Source organism: Astatotilapia calliptera, chromosome 7 (assembly GCF_964374335.1).
Source record: "Astatotilapia calliptera chromosome 7, fAstCal68.1, whole genome shotgun sequence".
Classification (NCBI taxonomy): domain Eukaryota; kingdom Metazoa; phylum Chordata; class Actinopteri; order Cichliformes; family Cichlidae; genus Astatotilapia; species Astatotilapia calliptera.
Genome location: NC_137428.1, coordinates 30,596,820 through 30,618,261, shown reverse-complemented (window position 1 = coordinate 30,618,261; position 21,442 = coordinate 30,596,820). Strand labels below are relative to the sequence as shown.

General features: G+C 39.4%; 1 protein-coding gene across 4 annotated transcripts in view; it reads right to left on the bottom strand.

Moving 5' to 3' along the window:
- The window catches only part of plppr1 (phospholipid phosphatase related 1), a 68,120-nt gene that overhangs the window by 16,203 nt on the left and 30,475 nt on the right, over positions 1-21,442 (bottom strand). For all 4 annotated transcript variants that reach the window (XM_080304408.1, XM_026174208.2, XM_026174207.2 and 1 more), the window contains exon 3: positions 11,013-11,201. In XM_080304408.1, coding sequence (XP_080160534.1) covers positions 11,013-11,201 — 189 coding nt within the window. The remainder of the gene's footprint in view (positions 1-11,012; positions 11,202-21,442) is intronic.

Genomic DNA, 21,442 nt, shown 5'->3' with positions numbered 1-21,442 from the left:
CAGAAAAGTCAATCTCCTGATGTCTAATGATCCAAAAATGTCTATCTTTGCAGACAGAGTGACCAAAACAAGCTTTTGCAAGCTTTAAAAACTGTAAAAGGAAGACAACTTGTAACAGTCAGACTAGCAGCAGTTGCAGTGAACCAAAATACATTTTGCATTAAATAAAAGGTAGCTGGCATAATTAATTATTAAGCCTAACTGGCTTAATTTGAATTTATTTTTAAAGAGCCTCCTTTTTTAAAGTACCAATAATACAAATTAAAAGTCAACCAATGTTTAAAATTTATGACTGAAGTTTGTATATATAGTCAACAAAAATAGAGCCAAAACCTATGCTACAATTGGAAAGTAGCAATAAAAGCAGCAATGCTTTTTAATAAGGTTCTTATTATAAGGATGCAATGTATTATTAATACATTGTTAAATTCAATTAGGCCTACATGTTTTTATACTATTTTATATTCTGTTATTGCAATGTTTTACAAAAAATTTCTAAATATATTTTTAATGCACTTTTTAATGCAATGCTAACTGATTAATTGGGGCATGCTCCCAATGAGACAATGGATGATGTCCTTGTGGATCTCCTCCAAGATCTGGACCGGGCTCCTGGACTGAGCTCCTGGAGAGTCTAAGGTGCAACGTGGCAGCACTGGGATGTTCTGAAACATAACGTCCCCGAGGTGTTCTGCTGGATTTAGGTCAGGCGAGCATGACGGCCAGTCAGTGGTATGGAACTGCCTTCATAATGTCGCCCCTGTTCTCATCTGTGGAAAGCACAGGGCATCGGTGGTTGACCTGGTATTCTATGGCAAATGCCAATTGGACTCCACAGTGCTGGGCAGTGAGCACAGGGCCAACTTAAGGATATTATGCCCTCAAGTCACCCTTGTGAAGTCTGTTTCTGATTGTTTGGCCAGAGATTTTCACACCAGTGGACTGCTGGATTTCATTTTGTAGCTGGCATCTTTATCCTGTTCCTCATTGCACAAGGGAGTAGATACCAGTCCTGCCCAGGAGTTAAGCACCTTCTAAGGCTCTAGGTTTCCTAGAGTAACTGCCCGTCTCCTGGAATCTCCTCTATGCTCTTGAGAGTGTTGAGAGACACAGTAAACCTTGTAATGGCTTGTATTGATGTGCCATCCTAGAGGAGTTGGACAACCTGTGCAACCTCTGTACTGTCTCTAGACAACCTCTACCACATGCTACCAGTAGTGACATTGACCCAAGTGTTCCTTTAATTTTTTGAGCAGTATGCATGTGAGTGTGTGTGTGCATATGAGAGAGTCAAACTGTAATGGCCAAGTGAAAGAAATGATCCATCAGCCAACAAGGTGAAATGCCTCATGTCATTATGTAGCAGCAAAAGACAGAATGACCTGATGAAAGCTTAAAGTGACTAATCTGCTGGGTTACTACCACCACCTTCTCCAGACCCAGACAGAAGATTTATAACAAAAAAAAGGTGCAGACCAATTTCTTTGACCTGTCTGAGACTCAAAAAGAAAAAAAAAAAGCAGTTTTAAAGGTAAAGTCAATGTGTTTGTCCCCAGTCAAAAAGAAATTACAGTCAGAACAAACACAGATAATTACCGGTATAGCAATTAAATTACAATCACATTACAGGATTTTATGTTTTATGGGTATTTTTCCTTTAGCAAGTAGGTCCCATGTGATGTCAATGGGTATATAAGCTTCAAAGGACATACATGCAGCTGATAATGTTCTTTCTTCTTAAAGTCCTTTGTTTTGACATTTAGCTTGAGAAGCTGCTGATAATTAAGCCAATCACTGATGTGTCATCTGCAATCGTAACTTCTAATCTGGATCTGTGTGATAATGTGAATATTGGGAGGATAGGAGGAAGATCAGGACATAGTCACAGGGGCAATCCTCACCACTTTGTGTTGGCTTGAGAGCAAGTTCACAATCCTCCTGCAGAGGTTAAGTCCAAGGCCTTTAAGTGTTGATTCTTTAGGGAATTATGGTAATGCATGCTGTGCTCAAATATATACGATTTATTGGCACATCACTGAGAGTGTTATGACGTGTTGTGGGTGAAGCATCATCAGTGAAGCTATACCTCTTGGCAAATGTATCAGGTCCAGATTGGGTGACAAAATGTCAGGAATAAAATACTTCATCTGCATCTCAAATTGATTTTCCTATGATAGATGGAGAACAGGGTGGCAGTCATTTAAGCATATTACCTTACTCTTTCTTGGAACACACACAATGACTGATGATTTAAAACAGGAGGGGACAACAGGCAGGGAGAGAAAGAAAAGACTCCTGTGAGCTACATCCTCTGATGGGGATACTGCTGGGTCTGGCTGCTTTACAGGTGTTGACATGCTGGAAAAAACTTTGTGCGTCATCCTCTTTAATGATCAGAGTGCCAGCCTTAACGTTTTTGGAAGGCCTCTTAGGGAGAGTGGCGTTCTGACTCTCAAAATGGGCAGAAAACTTATGTACCTCATCGTGGAGCAAGACGGTGACATTGGCTGTGCACCTGGGCTTACCTACAAAGTGTAAAGTGCTCCTTCCACATGCTCTCAGAGTTGTTACTGCTGAGCCGTGTCTGTACCTTGTCTCTCTAATTCCGCTTGGCTGCCCTCATAGTGCAACATAGGTCATATCGGGAACTTTTGAATTCTCCTTGTTTTCAAAGGCAAATACAGCATTTTAGGGTGATGCAGCATTGCTGTTCGTTCACTGTTTCTAGGTAGGTTCTAGTTACATGTTCATCCTGAGCACCAAGTTTCCTGTACACCTGAGTGTCTCTTTGTATATGTTGATGTTAATGTTAGAGGCACTGGTGTCCAGAGATGGGCAGTAACGCGTTACACGTTACTGTAATCCGATTACTTTTTTCAAGTAACGAGTAAAGTAAGGGATTACTATCGCAAAAACAGTAATTAGATTACCGTTAGTTTCCCGTAGGAACGCTGCATTACTGCGTTACTAAAACCGTGATTTTTTGCGAGGACAGTGACGTAAGCGAGTGTGCCGTTAGTGACAACAGCTGTGTGCAGATCAACAATGGATCACATATCGAGTGCGGGAGAGAGTATGAGCGTGCAGCGTTTAAAGCGTGGAAGTACTGACCTTACTTTGAGTTTGATTCCATAAAAAGTGACAAAAACATTAGTGTCCGTTGTGCGTGGGAAGAAAACTTCTTTTTACAGCGAAAAAAAACCCCCTAAACTTCTGAGCAAGCACGGAGTGCGCTACGACGTAATGGGAAATTCACAGAGAAACTCGCGGATTCTTCAACTGACCGCGGCACACCTGCACCAGGGTAAACCTCTGCCTACCGTAGTCCTGCTTTACAGGTGAAAATAGAGCAACAGGACCGCTGAGTCTTTGACTTTATTTATTTTCTGCTGTGTTTTACTTGCATCTATTTGAAAGAGTGAGTGTAAACACAAAAAATATTTTATTTTATGTGCTGGAATGTGCAGAAAATAGGTTTAAATGTTAAACTAATTTATTCAACTCAGAGAATGTTGCATATAATTACATTTTTACTTGATGCATAAAGTTAAAAAATTAAAACTGATAAAACAAGTTAAAAAAAGAGACTTTTCCATTTGATTACATTTTGTATGATGGATTATGCAGAAAAAGTAGAATTGGGCTGAAAGATCTATCGCTTTATCACCTATTCAGGTTGTAAATCGTGTTTTTAAAAAGTAACTAAGTAACTAAGTAATTAATTACTTTGGAAAATAAGTAATCAGTAAAGTAACGGGATTACTTTTTTGGGGAAGTATTCAGTAATTAGTTACTGATTACTTTTTTCAAGTAACTTGACCAACACTGCTGGTGTCCCATCAAGTTCCTGTCTGCTTGCACCCATCCTTTAAATGAACTGGGTGGCTGTAGTTGGGTCTTCGTAAACAGCCTTAACTGTGCTTGTCTACGGAGCACGTAATCTGTAAGGAGCAAGTATTTTGAAAGCATTAGTGTCCCATTAACAAAGACTTGAGATTATAGGCCAGTAGCTTTTTTCAGGTTGTAGGCAACGCTCTGATTTGACAGAATACATCAGTCGTGCGACTGATGGCCCTGCTTTCACCGCTGTGAGATTTGTTAGCATGTGCTTTGTGTGGAAACAGAGCTTGCATTAGCAAAAAAGCACACTTCTCTTATTATCATAACAGATACATTTCCTCTTATAAACCACCTTGGCCAACAGCTGTTTTTAGACTAGACCACTTTAATTTCTCATTAATGTTTTTATAACCCTCTGTAGATACTAAATGTTAACGCGTCGCATAGTTTTGTTTAATTCAGCTGAAAATGTTATTACTGTAAGTAACTTTTTAGAGATATATGACACTGTGAAGTCCACATATCTAAAATGAGGTACATGACGAATTGCTGGAGATTAAATAAAACAAAGTATTTATAATGAGCTGAACCATATAACACTGGTGAGATTTATGAGTTTATGTACAATTTTCCAATAATACAGTTTTACGTGCAGTGTGGTGTTCCCAAAGTGTTTTATGATCAAAAACCATCCAATGAGGCTTAATGAAAAGAATTCTGCAAAACAAATCAAGACTTATTGCCAGTTATCACAAACGCTTGATTACAGTTCTTTCTGCCAAGGTTGGCATCCACTTATTGTGTTTAGGTGTGCAATTATTTTTTCATGTAGGGCCAGGCAGGTGTGAACCCCTGTATTTATTACAGACTATTGGTCCTACTATCAGTGAACTGTATTAGACATTTGATAAATTGATAAATTAAATATTACTGACAAAAGTTTTATTAACAGATCATTTATGTGTATTTTATAAGGATTTCTAAGGACCTCATAACCTATTAACTTACACTTATTACAGTGACTTTAACTATTGCCACACAGGTGAACACTGGTTCAAATAACTTTTTTTAACTAGTATAGGATCAGTGTGTTTCCATGCAGGTTTTTTAAATGATTAGTTAATTTTATTTTGTTTCTGTTTTGTTTTTTTCTAAATGATGGCATTTACATTTTCTAGCAGCTAGCACTTGCCTTGAAGCATTTGTCTCACTAGAGTCTGTTTCATCGCTGAAAAGGTTAGGTACTACTGACTGATTGTGTTATTTCAACTCATGCAACCCCCCACTTTCCTTTATACAAATGTCAGTAAAAACTGACTGAAAATAGCCATCTCTATGTAACATGCCAGAAAACTGAGAAACAACTTGGCATTCAACTGACACAATGATGTTGGAGCAGAAAATGAAAAGGTTAAACAAGAGACATTAAAAAGAACATGCAAACCTTTCTGAGGGGGCTTTTTTTTTCAGTAAGTGACCTGACATGAGAGAAAAGAACAGACTTCCAGTTTGTGTATCCCAATAGCTTTGAGACATCAAAACTTGTAAAATCTGAAGTCTCTGAAATATCTGTGACATTAAAAATTATATCAAGCTGCTCAAATGTTTGAAAAAAAAGGGACACATAATAAATGACACTCCTAAAAGTTTAGTGTTAGGACCATCCTTCTTTATGCAGCTGCATCTTAGTTTTTCCTTTTCCAGCTTCCACATTATAATGTGAGTACTAGCCTTTCTCTGAACCTAAATTACAACATTTTTCATAAGGAGAAAAAAAACTACGAGTGTAGTATTTACTGAGAAATAGAAATGTCTTTGGGTTATGCATTAAAGAGCAATTTTATTACAACTGAAACCAATGAGTCGATGGTAGAAACATGAAAAACATGTTCCTTTAGTTAATAAGGACAGAAAATGAAAACGGGGCAACGGCTATAACTAATGAGATTGTTCATTAGCAACTACTGGAACAATAAAGACTGTTAACTGTATAAAGTATTATTTGGCCTGTTCATATTGTTGGCAAACTGATGACCAAATAACATTGAGAAAATAAAAAAAAAATACAAATATCAGGGTGATGATTGGTATTTAAATGCTAAAAATGGGTCATTTTAGCCTGTCAGTAGGAGGAACATGGCAGCATCATAAAATACGATTTAATTTTTGTGAATCTAAAGATCTTAGATATTAATGCAATTGAATCAAAATGCATCATTTTAAACCAATGCTGGTGGATGCTTGGCAATATGGCAATGCCATAATATCGAATACTGATCAGAACCTCCAGGGGCCTGAGTTTGCCGGGTTTGGTTGCAGAAAAAGAAAGAAAAAAAAACCAAAAAAAAAAACCAGACACACAGTTTTGTGTAATAATGGAACAAAGTGTAAAATAAACACTTTGTTAAGTCAAAATAGAGCTTGTTTTGACTTAACTGTGTAACGATACAGTGACATAACTTTTCCCAACTGTGCACTTCCCTTCAACTCTTTAGAAGATACTCACGTCTTTAAGCTCATCAGCTTTGTTTACAGGAGCTTTGAGGAGCTGTTAGACCAATTAGCAGCTAATGAAACAAATACTTCTCTCATGATTCAATGCAGAAAATAAACAAAACTAAAACAGAATATGACTCCTGAAACACCAAATGAACGCTGATACTGCTTTGTGTCTTTGAGGATGTGTGAATAGGATACAGTTTGCATATTCATTTCAGAGGGTGATAATATGTAAAGATGTCGAGCTTAAGTCTTGCTACTCTGCCAAGAGGGGAAAAAGGGAAAAACAGAACAAAAAAAACAACAACAATCAATGCTGCTTTAAGCTTTAAATCTCTTCTTAATGAGCCCATCATTTTCAGTATTGCTACCAAGACACACAATTCAGGAAGTGGAATAAGCCACAAGGAGCTAAAATGGTGTGTGATAAAATGCACAGATGTTGCCCATTTTGGGAAACATTATCTTTTGTTTCTGTGGGATGTACACCTGGCAAAAGCAATATTTTATCATCTTGGCACTGAAAATGATAAAACGGGCTCTATTTTGCCTTATGCCATGGTTGAACGGGTTTATAGGCTGTTGCATGAACACAGCCCATCTAACCTTCACAGCATCCCATTGGTCCGGCCATGTGGAAAACTGCATAATTTACTGACTCTGTACTAATTGGCCCACGTCCCAGCCCTGCCATCATTAATTCTGACTGAATGCCCCTCTGTTTTATGACACATGGAGATGGAATGACACACAGTGTCAAGCACCTGACAAAGCACACTCAAAGGGCACAATTATAAGGTATGGGATGGCGTACCAATGGCTAAAGGCAATTTGTAAAAGAAAGGCCATATAGAGCATATTCCAAAGAGAAAGTCACAAAAAAGGGGGCAGAATAAAAAAAAAAAACAGTGGAAAGAAGTGGCAGGATTACAAAAAAGCTTTAACAGCTGACACGGCACTCTCTGAGGAGGGGATGGGACTAAGACTGAGTATTAAATTACGCAAACAATGCGTTAAACAACTGCTGGCCTTTTAGTCAGCTACTGTATATAGTAAATAACGCTTGCAAGTGGGTTCAGTGCAATTTACAAGTCAAGATAAAGGTTGAATGAATAAGTGACACTTGGAGAAAGGAAGAAAGATTTAATCTGCAGGTATGATGCGAAAATCATCCACTAACAAATGTTCCAGTGACAGAGTGGTGTTTATAAACGAAGGATAACAACAAAATAAATAATTATACTTATCTACTGACTGCATACCATGACCAAGTATACACACATGCACTCACTGACCTATTCATAAGGTACACCTCTTCAATGGCTCCTTATCGAAGATTCTAATTAACCAATCACATGACAGCAGCCAAAGCATTTGGGCATGCAGACATAGTCGAGATGACTTGCAACAGAATGGGGAAGAAAGGTCATTTAAGTGACTTTGAACATGGTTGTTGGTTGTAAGCGGTTTCTGAAGTACTTGGACCAGCCAATCTACTGGGATTTCCTCACCAAGCCATCTCTAGTGTCTACAGAGAATGGTCCAAACAACAAAAATATCCAGTGAGTGGCAGCTCTCTGGGAGGAAATGCCTCAGTGATGTCAGAAGCCAAAGGGGAATGACCAGACTGCTATCATACTTGAGGCAATTGTAACTTAAGTATGCACTTTTTACAATTCATGTATGCAAAAGAACATCTCTAAACAGACAAAACGCAGAACCTTGAAGCAGTTGTGCCACAGCAGCATAAGACCAGCATGAGTGTCATTTCTGTCAGCTAAGAACAGAGAGCTGAAGCTACAGTACAATACAGTAAAATAAAAGGTTAAAAAAACCTTGCATGGTTTGACGAGTCTCGCTTTCTGCTGCAACATTCAGATGGTTGGGTCTGAATGTGGCATAAACAACATGAACACATGGATGTATCCTGCCTTGTACCAAATGTTCAGGCTGCTGGTGGCCTTAATAATTGTTTGGGGATATTTTCTAGGCACACTTTGAGCATTCTTTAAATGATATAGGCTACCTCAATATTATTTCTGACCATGTCTAACCCTTTACGACCACACTGTACCCATCTTCTGATGGCTGCTTCCAGCAAGTTATTGTGTCATTTCACAAAGCCCAGATCATTCCAAACTGGTTTCTTAAAGACAACAATGAGTTCATTATACTCAAAAAGGCTCCATTATCACACGATCTCAATCCAATAGAGCACCTTTTGGATGTGATGGAACTTGAGATTCTTGAGAATCTTCAACCAGCTGCTGCTATCATGTCAATATGGACCAAAATCCCAGGTGAGTGTTTCCAGCACTCTATTGAATTGATCCCATGAAGAACTAAGGGAGCCCTAAAGGAAAAAGAAGGTCCAACCCAGTACTAGTAAGGTGTACCTAATGAAGTGGTCAGTGAGCACACCCACTTACTGAAGTAATCACTGCAGAAAGGTGAGTCAAAATTGCACACAGATGCACTCTTACCCCATGAAGTGTAAATAATAACATCTGTCACATTTCCTGGCCAATCAGAGCACCCTTCCAGATTTTAAACCAGCTTGTGTTATTGTATAAAGCATGTCAAATCTGCATGTGCACATATGTGTGTGAATGCAGAGAGGTGTGTTTCTCTCCGTTCTGCTGACACATCAAGAGACCAAACACCTACATGGAGGTAAATGCAAGCTATGGGATGTCTTTTATTTCCTCAATAAAAGTGACAATAATTCAGATTTTACTTCAGGAAACACGCTTGTGACAACAGTCGGTGTTCAAAGCCTCTATGCAAACACCTAAAGTAGAAGCGCATAAAAACAAGGGACCAAAGGAGGCAGCTGATCATAAATAAATGGGTGGTAGTGCATGTGTTAACCGACTGGTGTAACAATCACATCCATGATTAGATGCCTGTTAAAATAAAAACAAGGTTATGAGGGAAATGGACATGTGACACTACTGAAAAGGGTTTTCTATATTCATTTAGGGAGCAAAATTTAGATTACAATCAATGGAACATGTAGCATGTGAGCCAGCTTTTCAACCACTCAATAACTCGATTAGAACAGTAGATAAAATAATACCAAGTAAGTGCAAAAAAGCTGGGAAGTTGATGCTGATTGGACATTAAAGCTGATGATCCACGATCTTGTTTATGGTCTTTACAACAAGTCTGTCTTTTTGAACAAGAAAACCAGGGCACAAAAAAAAAAAAAAGATAAATGAAAATTAATTGTCCTACAGAAAGAATAAGTGATTACACTACACTTCAGAATCACAGCAGCACATCAACCAGTCAAACCCACTGATCCTAATCTCAGTTCTGTACAATCTCCAGCACTGGTGAGATATTTTGATTTTGACAACAAACAAATGCTGGTAAAATAGCTGCTATCAGTGTATCCATAGTACATCTTCAAATACATATATACGTGGCCATTTGACCTTCAGACAGCAGCTACTCAAAAACCAAACGTTCTCTGTATTCTCAGACTAACTTTTTTTTTCCTTCACATATGGCCCATTGGAGAGAAAAAATACATTTTAATATCAAACAAGCAAATGCAAACACGCTTCAGGAAGTGTTCATAAAATATTTGACATGGGTTTAATAATGAGCTGACCAAAGGGCTCAGAGACAGATGGTGCCTGTTGTGAACGGGCTGAAATTAATAAGCATGGAGCAAAACTGACACCTGGTGGCTGAAACTCGCAACTCCTGTTTGAGGCATTTAAATCAGCAGTGCATGCACGGTATGAGCGTACAAGTCAGCTTGGAAATGACTGTTTTCAGAGAATGATTTCTTATCTTTGCAGCTGGAATTTTTTAAACACCAGAGTAGTAACACATGGCTTTGGTGCATCAGGACTGTGCCACCCTCAACAGATATGGCCAAATATGACTCATGGTATTGATTACACGTGTGTGCTTTACATCCTGTGACAAATTAGCCTAATATGCTAATAATGCCATTACTAGGCAATGGATTTTGCATAACATGTCCTTGTTAAAATGTCTGCAAACAAATAAAAGTCATGTCAGTGAATGTAATTCTTGCCTTCCATGAGATATGATATGAAGTTGTATTTCAACATGTACTTCTCCCTGTATAGCACAGCCTCACATTTCACTTTAGCAGGATGTTTTGTAGAGTATGATAAACAAGTCAAAGAGATTCTACAGACAGGAAATCAGGGACATACATATTATTAGCTGACCCATAAAAAGATATTGAAAGAGTACGGCCTGCAGGCATAAACTGCTTGCCGTGAAATCTTTCTTGCATATTTTTCCATATTTTACCAAAGATAGGTATGCAGCTGCTGTAGCGTACAGACAGAAGGCTGAATGGATGATATCTAATGATAGGTATATTATTTGCAAGTCAGTTTTACTTAAAAATGCTGCCACAAAACTGGGTCATGTCACGCAAAATTACAACTTTAAATTAGCCTGCATATACTAGGACACCTAGCAGAGTAATGATAATTGCATTTTTAAATTATTCACTCCTCAAAATAAATGGATGCGAAGGATTCGAAGCAAAGTCAAAGATGAGGAGACCCTGAATAAATGAACCCAAGCTGGATTTAACGACGGCTGTTTACGAGAAAATCGTAAAACAATTCGAGCAATCCACAGAGAAGACCTGGTTTTAAACACTGCTGTTTACTTACTATAGCCGTCGGAGCAGCGGCCACCACACAGTACAGGATGAGAGGAGGGACGAAGCTGGACTCCTCCGTGCCAGGGTACGGCTTCATCAGGTCAGCATCATTACAGAAGAAACCCTGCACGTGGACGCTGAACAGGTCCGTGCACTCCATGTAGTAGGCCAACAGGACCGTGCCGGACATGATGACGAGCTGGAAGAAGAACATGTTCGGAGGGAGTTGGAGAGGAAGAAGAGAAAAAAAAGAGAAGGAAGAGGGAAAGAAGGGAGATGTTAGTTGTGTATCCAGTTCACCGAAGGCTGTCCTGATTCAGATCCCAGGTGTTAAAAAAAGTAGATTTCATCCAACGAATTGTATCTGAGTTGATTCCTGAACGTCGCTGTACTTGGTTACGATGTGTCTAACAGGTTTTAATACAAAACCACCACCTAAATCCTCTAAAATCCCATCTCTTTCCTTCTCTCTCTCTCTCTGTTTTTCCTCTGTCTCATGCTAACTCTGGTCGTGTACATACAGCCCCCTCCACCACCACCACCACTACTGGCACCACCATCACTTACCACCTCCCTTCCTCCCTCACCCCCACATCCTTTTATCCCACTATCATCTTTTGTCTCTGGCCTCCTTTCGCCGTCTTTCTCTGCAGGCAATTTTTTTTTCATACATATAAATATATATAAATATAGAATCTTTCGTCAGTGATAATGAACCAACACAGAAATAGAAATTGCACCAAGCTGCACCGCAAGGCTTTTTAAAGCTGTTTACGAAAAAGCAGCCGCATTTGTGTCACTCACCCACTAATGTCCCAATAACACTGTCAATTTAGAAAATCGTCTGGGGTTAAATATCAAAGGAAAGCGATGACACATTTTCATTCTTTGACGCGATCAAAAATGAACAACAACGTCACGGGAAGCGGAAGGAATAGTGCATCAAAATCAGTCGAACAATGACAAAATACTATACTAAATGAAAAGAGTTGTTTAGTAAATCGGTAAATCAGTGGCACTGGTCTGCGCCTCACCTATGACTACAAATAAGCAAGTAAGAAGATGTTTTATTGATCAGAAGAAGAACTGATAAAGTAACAGAACATTACACAGACTGGCAAAAACTTTGTGTTGGTTCAAAACCTTCCAAATGTTTAAAGTTACGCAGAGAAAGTTTTGTGGGTTTTTTTTATTTTAAGTATTGGTATTATGATTGGTTCATATAAACAGGCAAATGCTTGTAATTCTGCCATCCAACACTTGGTGTCGCTAAGTGACCACAGAGTCAGTAATCCTTCACACAGTTCTGCAATTCTACACTATAGCGTCACAGTAATCACAGTCTTTATGTTTGCAGGACATTTTAGAAGGCATAGTTATCATTAAAAAGGTCAGTCTGACCCAAAGTTAAACATATATTTAGTCACCTCTGGTAGAAATGTCTGCCTTCTCTTACAGATAATGGAACTAGGTGGTCCCGACTTCTGTGAAACAGTTTTTCATATGCAATTTGAGTACCAGGCGAATGGCATGTTGTTTCACTACATTCAAGGGAAGGCAGACATTTCTATAGCAGATATCTTGAAAATAGGCAAGACAAAAACATTTATATTTGATTTGGGGTTGAACAGTTCCTTTAATTATCAATCATCTCTCCAAAATGTTGCAACAATGTTCAGCTTGGTGTTAGGGTTTATTATCTCGTTGATGAGACAATACAGCATCACTGACACTGACAGCTTAAGAAAGAGAAAAGTTTCTATGAAAGCTGGCTGCCTCATTATAGAGTCATCCTTTTGTTTGTGCTAAAGGCTACATTTCCCATAAATATCTGTTAAGCAGTTCAACAGCCAATCACCTGTTTAACCGCTGGTTAACAAGTCTTTACTCAGCCAACCACATGGCATAAAATTAATCTAACTCTCAAGATGATCTGCTGAAGCTCAAACTGAGCACCACAATGGCGAAGAAAGGTGACTTAAGTGACTTTGAACATGGCATGGGTGTTGGTGCTAAGTGGGCTGGTTTGAGTATTTTGGAAATTGTTGGCGCCAGAGGTCAGAGGTCAGAGTGCTTTAAGCTGATAAGAAGGCAACAGTAAGTTAAATATACACTTGTTAGTGTATATTGTTAGAACATATGTAGAAGAGCATGGCTGAATGCTACAGCAGCAGCAGACTTACACAGTTGCCACTCAATTTTTCCTAAAAACAGGAGACCAAGGCTACAAGTCACACGGGCTCTGGAAAAATGGACAACAGGAGACTGGACCACTGTTGTCTGGACTGATGAGCCAAAGCTCAAATCATCTCAGGTTAGTTTAGTGAACATAGCAGTAGGGCTGCATGATTAATCGTTAGAAAATCGCGATCTCGATTCATACTTATGTGCGATCTCATTTCCAAATGACAACGATTTAAAAAAAAAAAAAAAAAAAAAAAAAAAAGACGACGACGACTGTACCGCATTTTGATCCGGGACGTAATCTGCATGAAAACAAGCGCTCACTCTTCCTGCTCAACAAATGACAAGGGCGGAGCCTTATACCACGTGATACAGAAGCTGGCTGCTAAAATTAGCAGGGAAAAAAACAACGGAGAGCACGTCACGGATGACAAGAAAGTGACAGGAGAAAATCTGTCCCGGTCAACCACCCAAACATCAATAATGTGAACCTTATACAGCGCTTCCCTATACCCATCGAACTCCCGCAGGCACAAAGAAATTACGGAGGCTACACAGTGCCGTCCCGCAACTATTTTTCTATTGTTGCACTACCTGCTCTATACACGCAGCGTCGAGCAACGGTGGAGACGGAATTTCAAGCAGTACAACATTTTGCGGCAACAACAAAACGTGAGACATTTGTTGTTTTTATGTTTATTTATTGTTTTTATGTTCAGTCTCAACTGTTACGAAGTTGATGTGCAGTTAATAAGTGCAATAAATATTTATACTGGAAAAGAAAATCGTGAGAGAATCGTGATCTCAATTCTAAGCCAAAAAATCGTGATTCTCATTTTATGCAAAATCGTGCAGCCCTACATAGCAGTGTACTCAAATGACCTCCATAGTCTTCAGATCCCAATCTGATAAAGCACCTTTCAGATGTTGTGGAACGGGAGACTGACAAACGTGCAGCCCTCAAATCTGCAGCAACTGTGTGATGTTATCACGTCAATGAGGACCGAAACCTGTGAGGAATGTTTCCAGCACCTTATGGAATCTATTCCATGAAGAATGGTAGGTACCCAGTACTGGAGTAAAGTGAGAGATTGCAATGTTTGCACACCTTTTCTGTGTCCTGAGTTTAAAAATAAATTACTATATACAACTGCTGCTTTACAGAAATTCAACAGTATGTCCTTTTCAATTAAATAATTTCATCAAAAGTGATCATTTTTCCAATATTTCTATTGGAAAAATGATCACTTTTGATCACATGACATATATATGTATTATATGAACTATAATACATTAGTGTGTGAACCAGACTGGACAATCTTGCCTGCAGGATCCAGACAGCGAAGGCAAGAAAGCCGCTGTGTCAACAATGTTGGCACGGGCAGTCATGTGACAGATGGCTCTGTGAAGACGTCCAGGTGAGCGCACCTGTGCGTTTATGTGCACTTTGTCTGTTTTAAGCCTACTCTCTGAATAACACCAAGCTAGTTTATATTATTTTTTTGCCCTCTGCTGTTGTTACCAGGATACCCTGCTGTGGAGAACATTTTTGTGCAGCTCACACACAATCTCATCTACTGCTACGGTGAACCATAACACTCTGATGCGCACCATATGTAGCCTTGTCACAGGTCATACCTCATAACTAACAATAACAAGCAAAACAGAGCCGCTCACATCAGAAGCAGAAATCCTCCATCTTAAAGCTGCTCGAGAGCATCCAAATTACAGACACGGATACTGGATCCATTTCATGATTTTATGATGTTCAGCAAACAAGCTCCAGCAGGGTAATCGGCTAAAACATTATTCAGGTCTCCTCTGAAAATATGTAAATTCCTCAGCTCGCAGAAATGCCATGTAATACCCTGTGGGATCACGTACCGAAGTATGTCAGGTATACGGGACACTGCATATAAACGGGCTTGGACAGATTAATTGGAGGGATGCTATTTATTTATTACTGTTACCATGATTTCATTCAGTGTGACCTTCTACTTATTTGCATTTATTTAAAACAGGCTTAAGTTTGCCTGAAGCTTAGTCACAACCACATTTGTATTTGCTCGCCATAAAAAAAAAAAAGAATTACAGTTGTTGGAACAAATAATTAAGCAGCATTTTACATCTTTACAAAGCACACCTATTTCCTCTTTACCCCACATTATTCTTCTATCGCTCCAAACTATAAATCATAGAGGGTCATAAACAATCAATAAGCCATTACAAACGTCAAGAGTCATCACGTTGTTTCAAATCTTTAAAACTGTCCAAAAGAAACATGTAATTTCAGCTTCTTCAGTCTGACTCCACTCTCTCAGCAATCTACAGGGAGTGCAGAATTGTTAGGCAAGTTGTATTTTTGAGGAATAATTTTATTATTGAACAACAACCATGTTCTCAATGAACCCAAAAAACTCATTAATATCAAAGCTGAACGTTTTTGGAAGTAGTTTTTAGTTTGTTTTTAGTTTTAGCTATTTTAGGGGGATATCTGTGTGTGCAGGTGACTATTACTGTGCATAATTATTAGCCAACTTAACAAAAAACAAATATATACCCATTTCAATTATTTATTTTTACCAGTGAAACCAATATAACATCTCCACATTCACAAATATACATTTCTGACATTCAAAAACAAAACAAAAACAAATCAGCGACCAATATAGCCACCTTTCTTTGCAAGGACACTCAAAAGCCTGCCATCCCTGGATTCTGTCAGTGTTTTGATCTGTTCACCATCAACATTGCGTGCAGCAGCAACCACAGCCTCCCAGACACTGTTCAGAGAAGTGTACTGTTTTCCCTCCTTGTAAATCTCACATTTGATGATGGACCACAGGTTCTCAATGGGGTTCAGATCAGGTGAACAAGGAGGCCATGTCATTAGTTTTTCTTCTTTTATACCCTTTCTTACCAGCCACGCTGTGGAGTACTTGGACGCGTGTGATGGAGCATTGTCCTGCATGAAAATCATGTTTTTCTTGAATGATGCAGACTTCTTCCTGTACCACTGCTTGAAGAAGGTGTCTTCCAGAAACTGGCAGTGTCACGGCGGGGTGCGCCGATGTGAATGGAAACAGGACCCAAAAGCAGATGATGACGAGTAGTGTAAGTTTGAACAGAAAAGTGATCCTTTATTAGATGACGGCAGGAGTAAACCAGGAAACCAAAGTAAACTGACAAGACACTAAAAAACAAAATACTAAACGGTACTGAGACCAAAACCTAAGCTATGACTGTGGTGGAAAATAACAAGCAAAGACCATGACTAAGACTAATAATACATAACAGACGAAAACCGTAACTAAGACTGAGGTCAAATAAACAGACGAACCGATAAAGGCAAGCAGAAAACAAAAGGCTTAAATACAGACATGAGGTGATCAGGGGAAATGGCGACACATGGGGGGAAACAGCTGACAAACATAACCCTAATGACAGGACCAAGAGAGAATGAAACTAAATACAATGACCAAAGAACACACGACACTGTCAAAATAAAACAGGAAACACTGAAAACTAAACATGACAACACAATAAGACAGACCTAATACGTGATGAATGAATACAAAACCCCAAACATAAAAAACCCAAGAACAATAACCAATAACTGCCCAAACTAAAGGCAAAATAGGAAATAACACAAAAACTAATAACATATCAAAAAATGAGAAAAATACAAAGAGAACTCCGAGTGCTGGGTCGGAGACCCAGCCTGTGACAGGCAGTAGGACTGGGAGTTGAGCTTGACTCCATCCTCAACCCGAAAAGGCCCAACAAGCTCATCTTTGATGATACCAGCCCAAACCAGTACTCCACCTCCACCTTGCTGGCGTCTGAGTCGGACTGGAGCTCTCTGCCCTTTACCAATCCAGCCACGGGCCCATCCATCTGGCCCATCAAGACTCACTCTCATTTCATCAGTCCATAAAACCTTAGAAAAACCAGTCTTGAGATATTTCTTGGCCCAGTCTTGACGTTTCAGCTTGTGTGTCTTGTTCAGTGGTGGTCGTCTTTCAGCCTTTCTTACCTTGGCCATGTCTCTGAGTATTGCACATCTTGTGCTTTTGGGCACTCCAGTGATGTTGCAGCTCTGAAATATGGCCAAACTGGTGGCAAGTGGCATCTTGGCAGCTGCACGCTTGACTTTTCTCAGTTCATGGGCAGTTATTTGGCGCCTTGGTTTTTCCACACGCTTCTTGCGACCCTGTTGACTATTTTGAATGAAACACTTGATTGTTCGATGATCACGCTTCAGAAGCTTTGCAATTTTGAGACTGCTGCATCCCTCTGCAAGATATCTCACTATTTTTGACTTTTCTGAGCCTGTCAAGTCCTTCTTTTGACCCATTTTGCCAAAGGAAAGGACGTTGCCTAATAATTATGCACACCTGATATAGGGTGTTGATGTCATTAGACCACACCCCTTCTCATTACAGAGATGCACATCACCTAATATGCTTAATTGGTAGTAGGCTTTCGAGCCTATACAGCTTGGAGTAAGACAACATGCATGAAGAGGATGATGTGGACAAAATACTCATTTGCCTAATAATTCTGCACTCCCTGTATAGTAGAGCCTGCACGGTTGTGAGTCACACCTATAATTACCTTTTGATGTTTAAGTGTACCAAATCTCACTCACCTGAAAAGAAAATTATGGTGCAGTCTAGTTCCTGGAGGCCGCTCTCCACTTTTGTGACTTTCATAAGCTGGTTTTTCTGTGACACTTTCCCACCTGGTCAAAAGTCCATCTCTCTGCATAAAGCATTAACTTGTGGCTGCATTATATTCACTCCAGAGCCAGCGTCATACTGCATTAGCTATGTGGAGGAGACACTGACAGAAGTCTGGCTGTAATAAAATGGTTATACAAAGTTAACGGCAGCTTTCTATTATCCTTCTCCACTGGAGTGTAAAATTCACCTATTTTAGCACTGAGGTGTCAGGGAAGGCTTTTTATTTATGTTTTTTGGTGAAGCTCTATTCTTAATGTGGTGTTTCTCAAAGCGTTTGGCTCTTGGTCGAAATAACTTGCCCATAAAATATGTAAATCTGCTTTATAAACATCATAACCTCTTTAATCGATATTTTCATATGAGTCTAGTATCTACATCTAATGTGAAAGGGACAGGGCATTGTGATAAACACAAACAGAGCCATCACCTTCACTTTACCGTTTTGATTCAGTCTCTCTTTGTTATGTATTTTTAATTACATCCTACAAAGTCAGTTTGATCATAATAGCCATCCAAAATTAATTAAATCTTTCCTCCCAAAGGATTTTTTTTATCTGCTCTCCCTTCACTCCAAAATCTTTTTACTGTCAGTACCACTGCTCATCTTCTCCCTCACATCATGAAAACAACCAGGAAAATGTTATATAAATCCAACACAAAGTCCTAGATTTTCATTTCACTGTCATGTTGTGTTAGTAGACTGGAAAAAAAGACTGACAGAAATGGGCATCTAAGCCCGACTTGCCAGGCTTTAGACCGTGATATTACACTTCTGTTGTCAGACTTGTCTGTAAGTTACATAGAAGACAGCTACTGTTTTCTGGTTGTTTTGTTTTTTCTACAAACAGGCTTCCAAGTTGGCTACTTAAAGTATAAATGAAAATGGGCATGCAGTTATTTTCAAATGGTTTTATGCCTTTATTTAATTCTTAATAGTGCAAAGACATATCGGTGATTTTTGGAAAAATGCAGGTTCATCTACTGTACTTTGGTCAGCAACACCTTTCAAAAAAGTTGAGTCAGCAGCATGTTTACGACTGTGTTTCATTAACTTATTTCCCAACAGTCCATAAGTGTTTGATCTATTTCTCACATTTCATCCCCATCTTAACTGAAAGCCTTAGCCTCTCTGGGGCACCTGTTTTATACCTCATCATGTTACTAATTAACCTCATTGGCTGAGAAACGCTCTGCCAAACGTCTGCGTTATATAACTTTAAAAACTAAAAAAAAGATCAGTCATAACAGAGTCAAATTTTGATTCAGGTCCATTCATGTGTTAGGCAGAGTGTCTTTGCCACGTGGAGTTTCAAGACATATGATTAAATATTTGTGCAGGGGGTGTAACAATTGCTCCTGCTCAATTTCAGCAAACAGTACTGTGCTAAAGTCTTGATCCAACTCTCACTTCTTTCTATTTTTCTTCAAAGGAGTCAGATTTTTTCACTTCAGACCTTATACACAACCATTTTCAGAGAAGTGTTTGTGTGTATTAACCCACTTAATACTAACCTATGAATTTTCCTGAATTTTATGAATCATTCCAAGCCACCTGACTCAATGGATGAACCAGTGTTTTATCTGCACTACAGTGAGAACTTAGCAAAGAAGGAATTTTAAATTGTATCTTTAGGCACTAGCAGTCTGTCGCAAAAACACACCATTTCTTTCTTTAGTTGACTCTGTGAAAAATGCTAAAGATAACACAATTTGACAGGCATGAAATTGTATTTTTGCACCAACAAGGGGATTCCCAAAGTGCTATTAGCTGAAAACTTTGCATATCATACTTAAATATGCCGTGTGTCTTCAAAGAATCTGAGGAAATTGGACAAGCAGAGGAAAAAAGAATTGACAGGCCAAAAATTATATACAATGGATTAAAAATGTTTAAAAAGTCATATCCTTCAGGCAAAAAAATCCAAGAAATAGAAATGCTTCTGGTCTAAGGAGCTTGGAAAGAAAAGTGTCTGGACTTCTTTGAGTTGTTTGAAGACGTTTCACCTCTCATCCGAGAAGCTTCTTCAGTTCTAAGGGTCCATTTGGTGGAGAGTCCCAGATTTAAACCCAGTGGGAGTTTCCCCCCAAAGAGGGACAAAGGACCCCCTGATGATCCTCTACCTAATTACATGAGCCAAGGTGTGAAAGCAGGTGTGGGTCACAATCAGCCAGGGTTTCAGGTGAGCTCATTGTGAAACCTGGCCCCACCCTATCATGTGACTTCCTGAGATCAGATGGCCCAGGATGTAAATGAGCATTAAGGCGTCTGGGAAGGGATCTCAAAACTGGATTATAGATGGCAGACAGTTGGTGTCGTAAACCCCCGCCTCTGTTCAAAGATGGTTACGCACAGTGGACCTAAACACAAACTGAACAATGTGGTGTATGCTGTACAGTGTAGCGAGGAATGCCCAGACCTCTATATCAGAGAGACCAAACAGCCACTTCACAAGCGCATGGCACAACATAGAAGAGCCACCTCCACAGGACAAGACTCAGCTGTCCATCTGCATCTAAAGGACAAAGGTCACTCTTTCGAGGATGCCAATGTTCACATTTTGGAAAGAGAGGACAGATGGTTTAAAAGAGGAGTGAAAGAAGCCATCTATGTCCACTGTGAGCGACCATCTTTGAACAGAGGCGGTGGTTTACGACACCAACTGTCTGCCATCTATAATCCAGTTTTGAGATCCCTTCCCAGACGCCTTAACACCCATTTACACCCTGGGCCATCTGACCTCAGGAAATCTAATGATAAGGTGGGGCCAGGTTTCACAATGAGCTCACCTGAAACCCTGGCTGATTGTGACCCACACCTGCTTTCACACCTTGGCTCATGTAATTAGGTAGAGGATCATCAGGGGGTCCTTTGTCCCTCTTTGGGGGGAAACTCCCACTGGGTTTAAATCTGGGACTCCCCACCATTTGACCCTTAGAACTGAAGAAGCTTCTCGGATGAGAGGTGAAACGTCTTCAAGCAACTTAAAGAAGTCCAGACGCTTTTCTTTGCAAGCTCCTTAAACTATGATGACCTGGATGACTGAGAACCTTCACAGACAGAAATGCTTGTGGTTCTTCAGTTGATTCATCTACTGTTTACTAAAGCCTCACCATAAATGGTCTCAGTTGAAGGGTTGCTGTCAAGAAGCTATTCTTAAGAAAGCAAAAGAGGAGAAAAAGACTGAGGTATGACGAAATATATAAGAATTAGACTTAAAATCAAAGGCATCAGGTCATATAGTGCGATGATTAGGTCTAATTTCAGCCAGTGGTGCTCAGGAACTTTTCAAGATGTTATTAAGAATGTTAAAACTAAAAATTGAAGCATTGTGCAATGAGCTTGACAGAGAACGGAACAAAGAGGCAGCGGACATCCAAAGAACAGCTTTGAAGGTCCTTCAAGAAGAAAGCTAGCCTAAGAGAGTCCAGGCTGTGTTAGAGAATAAAGACGGTCAAACCACATAATGCTTTTTAAACTCATTAGAATTCACTCTTCATTTTACAGCAACTT